Source organism: Nansenia antarctica (genome assembly GCF_963989245.1).
Source record: "Nansenia antarctica genome assembly, chromosome: 8".
Lineage (NCBI taxonomy): Eukaryota > Metazoa > Chordata > Actinopteri > Argentiniformes > Microstomatidae > Nansenia > Nansenia antarctica.
Window position 1 is genome coordinate 33,873,792 of NC_137678.1, and position 10,594 is coordinate 33,884,385.

Below are 10,594 nucleotides of genomic sequence, written 5' to 3' on the forward strand. Positions count from 1 at the left end.
GTTTGATTGTTCTATTCAATAAATGCTCTAAATGTCTAAAACGTACTTTTCATCTCAGGGGATTGTTTGGCGCGTCATACAATTACCAGCCCAGACCCTGCTTACGTCTCTCAGCTACTTTTTACTTTTGGCTCTATCTATCTATCTCACTACAGGTGTCATATAACCCTAACCCATATCCTGTCATATAAAAGTAGGCTACCTTATTGAATCTCCAGGTAATGCATTTCTGACATCCATCACTTTTGCTGTCGTTAAGATACTTTATTTTTCTGTTTTGGTAGTCTGTCCAATGTGACACTTGACCTCCTCCACCGGCCCTAGTTTTGGATCTAGCTTGCTGTTCATTATTTTCATGATAAATCGTATCTAGCTAGCGATATCGTCATATACACCATACAGGCTAAATACTGATTAACAGTAGGCAAATGCCCATTGAACAGATTTATTCATTACCCTATCTTAAGAAAACTAATGTAACACTCATCTGGGGACTTACACGGCAAATCAAATGAAGAACTACAAATCCCTGATGACAGTGAGATGACGTATGACTGCTCTGATGAATCAACCCCTATTTCATTAATTTTCTCTATATAACGACGTCGATCATTGATCAGCAACGACACTATATAATAGTTTGCCTAACTGGCCATCGGATTTGTGCTCCTAATATCTAAAAAGCACTACGGTTTTCTTATTTTATCGGACTAAAGTAGCAAAGACCAGACATTCAATCTTCTACACTTCTATCACCCAAAAAGGGGCGTGATCATTCTGGTGATAGGGGGAATTGCCGCTATTTCCGGTCGGCGTGTTAAACATTGTCCTGCCCCCAGAGAATGACTGACAGGCCGGTAGAACATGAGAATTGCATAGAGAGTTTGAATTTTGTCAGCTGTAAAGCGGATGTGTTTCCTAGACCATGTCAATGCAATTGCTAATCACATTATTGCATTACAATTTGAATATTGACTCAAATAACGCAGGCAAAAGTGGCAAAAGAATATGCTATTTTGGATTGCAATTGGATTGCAATCTCATATCGCATTAGCATTTGAATTAAGTCTACTATGTCATTTAGCTCCGCCATTGCTCTGCTATCATAGAAATAGACCATATTGATTAATCCATGTAATACACACTTAAGTTATACATAACTAAACAATTAGACAGAATATTACATGTGTATGTTGTTTACAGAACGGGCAGTTAGTTGCTTCTAAGAACCACGCACTTTGGGAAATGTTTTCCACCCGAGTGCTAAATAAGTGAGCACCTATTACCGGAAGCGCGTCTCTACTCTCACATGTTTGCTTTGCTACATCTCACCGATGCCGAATTGTGGGTTTTTTAAGGTAATTTAAACACCGTTTACCATTCAGTAAATTCCAACATGTCGGCCTCAATGATAAGGAAAGGACTGGAGTTGCTGAGCGACGACATAAAAGTTGTCAAAAAAATACAGAAAAAGAAGAGCCAAGCAAACAAAAACCAGACCCCTGGAAAAGCGAAGGCGATGGAGCTGGTCAGCACCAACAGGCAGGGCGTCAGCGGTCAGGTCCGGCGGCTGCAGGGACGGGCCGGCCCAGGGAAGAGCAAGGCCACCGTCAAAGACAAGTGGGTCAAGTCCGCCGTGGAAGAGTACAGGAAAAAGCAGAAAAAGAGCCAGCTCACTACAAATCTGGAATACCTTATGAAGACGCGTTTCAATGCAACATCTTCTGACACCATGAAAATCGTCCAACAGCACTCCGGTAGACAGGCGCGTAATCGCCCCGACGCTCCAACCAAGAAAGCTCCGGAGCCGAAGTCTGCCTTCACAGAGGACCAATTCCAACAGTTCCAGAAGGAGTACTTTGGTAGAACTGTTGAGTAGGTGGAATAGAGGAAATCCACGCACGTTCTTTGCCTGGACTAGAGCTTGCAGAAACTAAGGACCCGGGAGAGAGAGATTATGGGCGTAATCAGGATGAGACGTTCAGAATGTTGGACACATAAATGTGGCAATGAGAGAGCTGACACCATGGCTTGTTGTTGTCCTTGACAAGTTAGAATGCCTGTCCTATGTCTGCCTTTTGAACGTCTTCAGCCAACTTTGAACGGGGACTGAGTTACAGAATGGTTCAACCATGTTAATTGTTTTTTCTGATTATATTCTGTGTATTTCATATTGACTTTTGGTAAAGTATATACAAATAATAAATAAATAGTTGCATCAAACTTGACATGGTAGCACCAACTTACTTATTCCTTTTCATCCCCTATGGGACATACGGCTTCAATGAGCTCTCTCCATTGTATTCAGCATGAATGACAGGTTCATCTGTTCCAGCTCTTTTGTCACTGTTCTGCACCAAGTGGTTTTGGGCCTTCCAGGTTTTCTTTAGCCTGGTGGTGTCCATCTTAGGGTGACTTTTGTGATCCAGTCCTGCTCCATTCCCAGCGCGTCCTAGCCATCTCAAACGTCTGTGTGTAATTTCCTTGGTGATGTTTTCTGGCTACCTGTTTTTTTTTTTCTAACCCTAACCCTGTACAGTTGATGGTTGGAGATTTTGTTAGGCCAAAAGATCTGGCATATTTGTCTGAGGCATCCGTTGTGGAAAAACCTGCACTCTCTTCATGTCTGTCTTGACCACTTGCCAGCTCTGAACCTTACAGCAGAACAGACTTGACATTGCTGTTATACAGGAGCATGGCAGCACCAAACGTTTGGTACGATCATTCAATTTAATCATGTACAGCAGCCTAATACCATAATTGAATATTCCCATTGTGAATTCAGCTTTCCTCAAGTATAGTCAAGTATTTGTAAGAATGGTTGAGATGGCAATACCCCCATCAGCCCCCAGCGAATTGCAACTTTTTAGTTGGCGTAGCTGGTGAATATCGGGTATTTTGTGGACATTTATTTTTCATCACCCCCCCTTATCGGCTGACCTAATTACTTTGTTTGTTTTATACATAACAGTTATCACAAATATATTGTCTACTTGGTACGTGTGTATTGATGCACACAGGAAGCAATACTGGCGGCAGCAGCATAACACCTGTTACATATTTTCATCACCTGTTACCCCCCATGACAAATTGACTCAAGAGAAGAATGGGGAAAATATTTCCAGAGTTGTATTATTTGTACAGTACATGCTCAACACAGTCATACACCCCAAGATATACACAGACAATATGAAATCATTAGAGCAGAGAGAGTCTTTAGATGGGCCACTTCCACTGGTTTACTGGTGGCTCCTCAATCAGTGGCTCCCATGGTTTCCACTCCACCATCTTCCTGGACAGGGCTAGCTCACACTCCGCCTGGGGAAGATGGAGAGAGACAGAAGGAGATGGAGATTTGGTGAGGATTTCAAGTGCTTCAAAATTGCCTAACATATTAAAACAGACATACAGATCAATCCCTGTCAAGGGAGGCATGTCACCCAGTGTTTCCCTTTAAATATCTAGACTGTTGCACTGTTCCGTCTAATTTGTCCTGCCATAATCTCTTAACCCAAAATATTTTTATATGCGAGCATCTACTGTAGTTCCATATGATTTAGCGCTATTGATGATCCAATATTAAGTTTGCTATGTACGATTTTACTGTAAACTTATTTTACCTTTTTAGGAAGCCTTTTTATAACTGGCGAGGGACTATGGATGAAAATTTGCCTTCTGGCTAAATCTGGCGTATTTAAATGTTTTAATATTCATTAAAATGCATTGTCCCTTTACAAATAAAATAAACAAACATCCCTGTCCAGTAACACATAAGAGGGTCTGAGGTGAGGTCCACCCACCACAGTCTCGCAAAATCCTGTGGGAAACATGTTTAACTGTAGCCTACCTGGGCTATAACCTCCTCAATCTGCCCACAGTTGATCTTCTTCTCAAGCTTCTCGATATCAGGCTCCTTTAAATTGAAATACACAAAATGAATGATCTGATACAGGCTACCCCATAGAATTACTTCACATTGTTATCCAAAGCGACTTACGATTAGCGATTACAGGGACTGTCTCCATGGAGTAACTTAGGGCTAAATGCCTTACTCAAGGGCACACTGGTGGTGGTGTTCCTAGGTGGGATTTGAACTCATGACCTTCTGAGTCCACCCTTACTTAGAACTCCAAAGATATAATAGGCCTACATATTGCAACCCTATGTCAATGAACACAACAAAGTCTCTTGCGAAGAGAGATTCTATCTGAATTAGTGGTTAAATGGAGAGAAAAACACAAACCCTGATCTGGGCCTTATCCTGCCCCTAAATTTAGAGCATACCGCTTTGATGAGGTTGAAACGGTCATTGATCAGCTGCTCTGTGTATTTCCTATAGGCTGCATCCTGGGGGATGGCAGAGAGGGTTCCCAGGATCTTAGTGTACAGAATCCTCAGGCGCTAAGAAAGAGAGAAAAATAATAAACTAAACATTATCAAGCAGTTGAGACCACAGAATTCACCTTGAGACATTCGTGGGAGGCAACACATCTGGTCCCATAAGACTCCTTAAAACAGATTATTTAGTATTGTAAACACAATTGATTGAATAAGGGTATCTTTGGAGGACGTTTCCAACTGTTATGAGTGGTTTTCCTCATCACAACATGGTTGACGTTGGAACAACCTGATTGTTTCAGCAAAACGGCTGTGAACTCACCTCATGAGGGTTCTGCGACACTGCCAGGCCCACCAGACCGGTCGTCTGATAGGAAATACAACAGGACATTAGATTATTAGCTGACTGGCAAATCAATATTTGATTAAAAGCAGCGACATCGTATGTAGGCAGCTAAACAAATTGTGTAACGGTGAGGTGATCAGGAAAACGCAACATGGCTGGGTTGTACATAGGACTCTCTGTCAGGTAGTAACTAAACTATACGTGTATTGCCATCAACGCACTGCCAATACAACTAGCCTGAATCAAGTCTCTGATAAAGCGACACGCTATCAAGCGAACCTGTCAGCTGGTAGCTAATGATGTTGTTAGCTAGCTAGCTTTGACAGCCTTAGCTTGAACGAGCCAGCAACTCTTGAATGATTACGCACATGGCGTGTCAATACAATACGAACATGGCGTTTCATTGCCTGTTGAAATAAACCAACTAGGTACACATAACAATTTATTGTACAAGAAATCAGAACATGACCTCCATTCGTACCTTTTTCAGAAGCCCAGCCATGATTCTTTGAGTGCAAGGGATCCTGGGTCTAGTTGTTCGGCCAACAAATATGACGTAATGATAATATTTCAAATTAAAAGTTGTGGTTGTTACGATCAAGTAAGGGTCTTAAAAACCAAACACATATAATAAGAACAGATGTATTATGTATTATATTATTATGTCCATGCTGAACTATTACACAGTTAAAAGTTATCATCCAATGCTCGAATAGTTATTTTGTGTCTTGAATGTAATCCAGTTGTTGCTAGTCGTTGTGTAACATACCCCACTCGTCTTGTGCATACCTGTCAACCCTCCCGTTTTTCCCGGGATTCTCCCGTATTTTACCTTTCTTTCCCGGTGTGCTCCCGTTAAAATATTTTCCCGTAAATCTCCCGTATTTTTAACCTATAATAAAATATTATTTAACACTTAATTGTTAGACATTAGACGCATGCGCACAATCGCTATATCCATGTCAGAGTTGACTTGTCTCCTTTCGTTTCTTGGGCTGCGTTCGTAATTTTGCTCTGAGAGTGCCGGAACGCACACTAGGTGCAACGTCATAAAGGGACCAAGTCATTTGATTGGATAAGAGGCATTCCATGAGTGGTGATCAGATTTCAGAGCGTTTTTTACGAACGCAGCCTCGATTATCGCTGTTTTGAAATGATCGCTGGTAGCTTTGCGCCGCTCTTTTCCCATTGACATCATGGTGAAGTAATGTATAAATAAATGTGCTGAATTTAGATGCCCTTTTGTGTTTTCATGCAGGGATGTTCAAAGTATTTTACTTTCAACCAGGTATCTGATTCTGACCACCTGTAGTCACTTACTTAATGTAGGAACTACTCAATTCTTGTTGCACTGAAGCAGGTGGTTGATTGACTGTGTCCCCTTGTCTAAATGTAAGGGGTATCCTATGTCTAGTGGTGATGTTAGGATTGACTGTGTGTACAGTCTAAATGTAAGGGGTATCCTATGGTTGTCTAGTGGTGATGTTAGGATTGACTGTGTGTACCCTTGTCTAAATGTAAGGGGTATCCTATGGTTGTCTAGTGGTGATGTTAGGATTGACTGTGTGTAGCCTTGTCTAAATGTAAGGGGTCTCCTATGGTTGTCTAGTGGTGATGTTAGGCTTGACTGTGTGTAGCCTTGTCTAAATGTAAGGGGTATCCTATGGTTGTCTAGTGGTGATGTTAGGATTGACTGTGTGTACCCTTGTCTAAATGTAAGAGGTCTCCTATGGTTGTCTAGTGGTGATGTTAGGACTGACTGTGTGTACAGTCTAAATGTAAGGGGTATCCTATGGTTGTCTAGTGGTGATGTTAGGATTGACTGTGTGTACCCTTGTCTAAATGTAAGGGGTATCCTATGGTTGTCTAGTGGTGATGTTAGGATTGACTGTGTGTACAGTCTAAATGTAAGGGGTATCCTATGGTTGTCTAGTGGTGATGTTAGGATTGACTGTGTGTACAGTCTAAATGTAAGGGGTATCCTATGGTTGTCTAGTGGTGATGTTAGGATTGACTGTGTGTACAATCTACATGTAAGGGGTATGGTTTGTGGATGGTGGGGGGGGGGAGAGGATGACCCGGGGGTGCGCAGGGGGGATATCCCTTATTTTCCCTTATTTTCCCTTATTTTTGGGGAAATATCCCTTATTTTCAAATCCCAATGTTGACAGGTATGGTCTTGTGTAAATTCTGTTTGGATCTGAAATCGCTAACCCACGGTTTTGTATCAGTTGAAGAAAGTGGGCTAATTAGCAAACTAAAAGTTTAACGGTTGCTAGCATGATTTTGTTAAACGTCCGTTAATCGTCCGCTTTTGTTTCTTCTATCAGGGGAGCGAGACAACTAACACACATCAGACTGATGTTACCTGATACATTTTGTGTATGTTCTGTATGTCACACAGGTATGGAGATGTTTTGTCTGTTTCATTTGAAAACGTTTTTTATTATTTACTGTGTAATGGGAGGTAAGCTTGATAGCCTCATATGGTTTAGTCCACACCAGTACCTATATACAGCTGGTGTGGCTGTTATTGCAACATATAGAGTTATCTGTTTAATGTGTAGTTTATTGTATGTCAGTACTGATGATAATATTGATGTATACTGATTGATAATATGAATAATATTGATGCTGTTTTTGTTTAACCCTCCAGTTGTGTTCCCGGTCAAATCTGACAGAGAGCAACTTTCATCAATCATAAATATTGTGTTTTACATTTGATTGCCTCAAGGCCTTATGATATCCTCCACACTAGGCATTTGAACATATAAAATTGCTGACTAACCACTGGCATTGAATTTTGAGGTTTTAGTCAACTTTGTAACATCGGTGGTGTTCCCGGTCAAAAATTACCGCCATACGAAATTAATGGATAACACAAGTTGTAACAAGCTACAATATTCCAGGATGTATCAGACATGTTCAAATACCTCATATATAAAGTGCTCAACTCCGATTCTTCAGATGAACCAGACTTTTCTTTTCTTCTGAGGTCTTGACTGATGTCTTTTGATTTTTGCCACTGAAGGATTTGTGGTCAGGTTGAGTCATTCAGTTGTGTGCATAAGATATGAAGTTAAGTGGGTCTTTGGGTACTGTTATCTGGTGGATCATGTAGGCTGTTTATAGGTTTACCTTGCCTATAAACAGCCTACATGACCCAAATGAACCTTGACATGAACACCCTGTCATTAGTAGTCATTAAAGAGCATTTTCTTCTTAGTTGGTACTCTGATCTTGGAAAACAAAGCATGATTTCTTTATCTAATCGGTGTGGTAGTCGACCTAGCTTGTCTGTGACAAATCAATTGATGTCTTAATAAAAGCTGCTAAATTGTGGCCCTTAAATATGTTTGGAGGTCTGAAATTCCATAGCATCAATTTAGCACCAACTTTTGCATGCCTGTAATGTTGTCCTTGTTAACTGTCACTCATGGTTTCCGTTTGGTCTGCTTCCCAGGTACAACTCCAAGAGGAGACACTGGAGGAGGACCAAGCTGGGCTTGTAAATGCACGGCTCATCCCATCTCCAGCATCCCTGCACCCTCCACCGACAGGGCCTTACCTGGAGAGGAAGCCATGCTATCTGGGACAGCAGTCTTTTTGTACAGATACTCTGGTTATTCTTGTGTTCGACAATAAAAAAAAATGTCAGGTTGTCTGGCCTAACAGGTGTTATTCCTTGAACCATTTATAGCATTAGTTCTGAAAATCTCTTCATATTCAAGGAAAATTGATATTGTAACTAAATCGAATCGGAATCGAATCGAATCGAATCGTGAATCGAATCGAATCGTGAATCGAATCGAATCGGGAGCTGTGAATCGGAATCGAATCGTTTTGGGAAATCAGTGGCGATACCCAGCCCTACTAACCACTGGCATTGAATTTTGAGGTTTTAGTCAACTTTGTAACATCGGTGGTGTTCCCGGTCAAAAATTACCGCCATAGGAAATTAATGGATAACACAAGTTGTAACAAGCTACAATATTCCAGGATGTATCAGACATGTTCAAATACCTCATATATAAAGTTTGACACATTTCAAACTAAACAATTAGGTGTTTGTTATGGGAACCCTTCTCTTTCCCGTGCTTATTTGCCCATCCGAACCAGACCTTCCAGACTAAACATTGTTTAGTCTGGAAGGTGTGGTTCACCTGGGGTGAAAGAGAAGGGTTCCCATAACTCTGGAAGGTATGGTTCTGATGGACACATAAGCACGGGAAAGAGAAGGGTTCCCATAACAAACACTGAAATGTATCAAACAGGTGTTTGTTATGGGAACCCTTCTCTTTCCCGTGCTTATATGCCCATCCAGTTATTCAGGTTAACCAATGGTCTACATTGTTTATGTCTCATCAAATTTTGCACAGTATATGTTGAGATGTTGAAGAACTGATCCAATGTGTTGTTTGGCAGAGATATATAGAGTTTCAGGGTGTAACTGGCCTTCTTATTTGAAATTCTCAAAAACGGAAATGAAATATTCAATTTCTACTGTGTATTTAGTCACATTACAGTAATTTGGTAATATCTATGTTCATTTTTTAACATCTCACAGGTCTCAGCTTTCACCAGGTACCACATTTAGCAAATTTGACCATGTAGTTTTGGAGATATGAAGCAGTTAATCAGACCGGTCTAATTAGACCGGGAACATCAAGGATGGGGGGGCAAACATGAACACAACCTTAAGAAACGAAATATGGGTTTTCTGATGTATTGAATGTTGAATATTGTAATATATGTAGGCCTATGAATATTGCCAAATTGTTTATTTTTTCATATGTATGTGAAGCGGGGTGGAATGACTGGTATGAATGAGTGGGCGTGTCAGAACGTAGTGGTGCGAATGAGTGTTTGTGTGTACGTCCATCTGCTTCTCCACAGGTGGTCCCAATCACAATCACTCCCATGATTGTGAGTATAAATGCCGGTGCTTCCGTTCCACGAAAGACCCGACGTTCCTTCCACGCAACGGCGACATCGGAGGGCTCGAACGACGCGCACACCGGACTGGACCAGCCGACCATGCAGTGTGGAGATCGGCGAGAGACCTAATATACAACGCCCTCAAATCACCACAACAAAGGAAAGTCTTACTACCATTTGCTTGTGTGTGATTTGAGCAACACCAGGGTTTGCCGCTTATTGCATGTGTTTTTAAATAAAGTGTTAATAAACTTATTGTTGAAGTATATATCGCCTCCTCTTGCTGTGTACTCAAGGATCCTAGCATAACCTGTACGGCTACAATTTTGGCGTTGTCGGCAGGATCCTTGACCTACATAGCAAGATGGTTGACGTTGACGATGCTGGCGGGCAGCCACAGGGAGCAGTAGTTATGCCTTGGTTTATGGGTGGGCCTTGGGTGCCCCGGTTTGATGGAGGAGAGTCATCAAAGTTTTCAGAGTGGAAAACTCAGATTGCGGCATGTATTCGAGCCCAGGGGCTAAATGCACAGCAAAGGGTCGATTTTGTGCTGAGCGCATTAGATGGAGATGCCAAAAGAGAAGTGGCGCTGTTAGTTGCAGGGGAGCGTAACACTGACGCTAAGATCTTAGAGGAGCTAGAGAAACTATATGGGGGACAGAAGTCAGTAGCACAGCTGCGAGTAAAGTTATTTAACTGCAAACAAGAACCTGGAGAAGAAGTGAAGGCATTCACCCTCCGACTGCGGGAACTGCACCACAGTTGGAGAACTCAAGACCCCCACGAGGGGTCGGACGACGAGCTACTACGGACTCAATTCGTCATGGGTCTGAGACCCGTACCCGTGAAACAAGAGCTACAGCGGCAGCTCAGGAGGAACTCGACGACCACCTTCACAGAAACTTGTCGGGAGGCACGAGCACTGGAACGAGAGTTAGCAGGGTCTGAAGAAGCTCAAGCCTACCCTGTGTT

General features: G+C 41.9%; 2 protein-coding genes across 2 annotated transcripts; one reads left to right on the forward strand and one right to left on the reverse strand.

The window, feature by feature from the left end:
- The first annotated feature begins 1,317 nt into the window (after positions 1 to 1,317).
- On the forward strand, positions 1,318 to 2,214 carry rps19bp1 (ribosomal protein S19 binding protein 1). The gene has a single exon (XM_080537546.1). The coding sequence runs from the start codon at positions 1,397 to 1,399 to the stop codon at positions 1,877 to 1,879; it is 483 nt and encodes a 160-aa protein (XP_080393672.1). The 5' UTR covers positions 1,318 to 1,396; the 3' UTR covers positions 1,880 to 2,214.
- Positions 2,215 to 3,113: 899 nt separating this feature from the next.
- ndufa5 (NADH:ubiquinone oxidoreductase subunit A5) lies at positions 3,114 to 5,219 on the reverse strand. Its single transcript, XM_080537602.1, has 5 exons — positions 5,166 to 5,219; positions 4,661 to 4,705; positions 4,285 to 4,401; positions 3,848 to 3,913; positions 3,114 to 3,318 (listed from the first exon to the last, which is right to left on the reverse strand). The coding sequence occupies exons 1-5, from the start codon at positions 5,184 to 5,186 to the stop codon at positions 3,217 to 3,219; spliced, it is 351 nt and encodes a 116-aa protein (XP_080393728.1). The 5' UTR covers positions 5,187 to 5,219; the 3' UTR covers positions 3,114 to 3,216.
- Positions 5,220 to 10,594: the final 5,375 nt, after the last annotated feature.

Excerpts from the sequence above, each read along its gene's own strand:
- rps19bp1 (XM_080537546.1), top strand. The coding sequence starts at position 1,397 with ATGTCGGCCTCAATGATAAGGAAAGGACTGGAGTTGCTGAGCGACGAC.
- ndufa5 (XM_080537602.1), bottom strand. The coding sequence starts at position 5,186 with ATGGCTGGGCTTCTGAAAAAG. Across the intron at positions 4,706-5,165 it reads TGGCTGGGCTTCTGAAAAAG|ACGACCGGTCTGGTGGGCCT; the intron begins GTACGAATGGAG and ends ATTTCCTATCAG. Across the intron at positions 4,402-4,660 it reads TGTCGCAGAACCCTCATGAG|CGCCTGAGGATTCTGTACAC; the intron begins GTGAGTTCACAG and ends TCTCTTTCTTAG.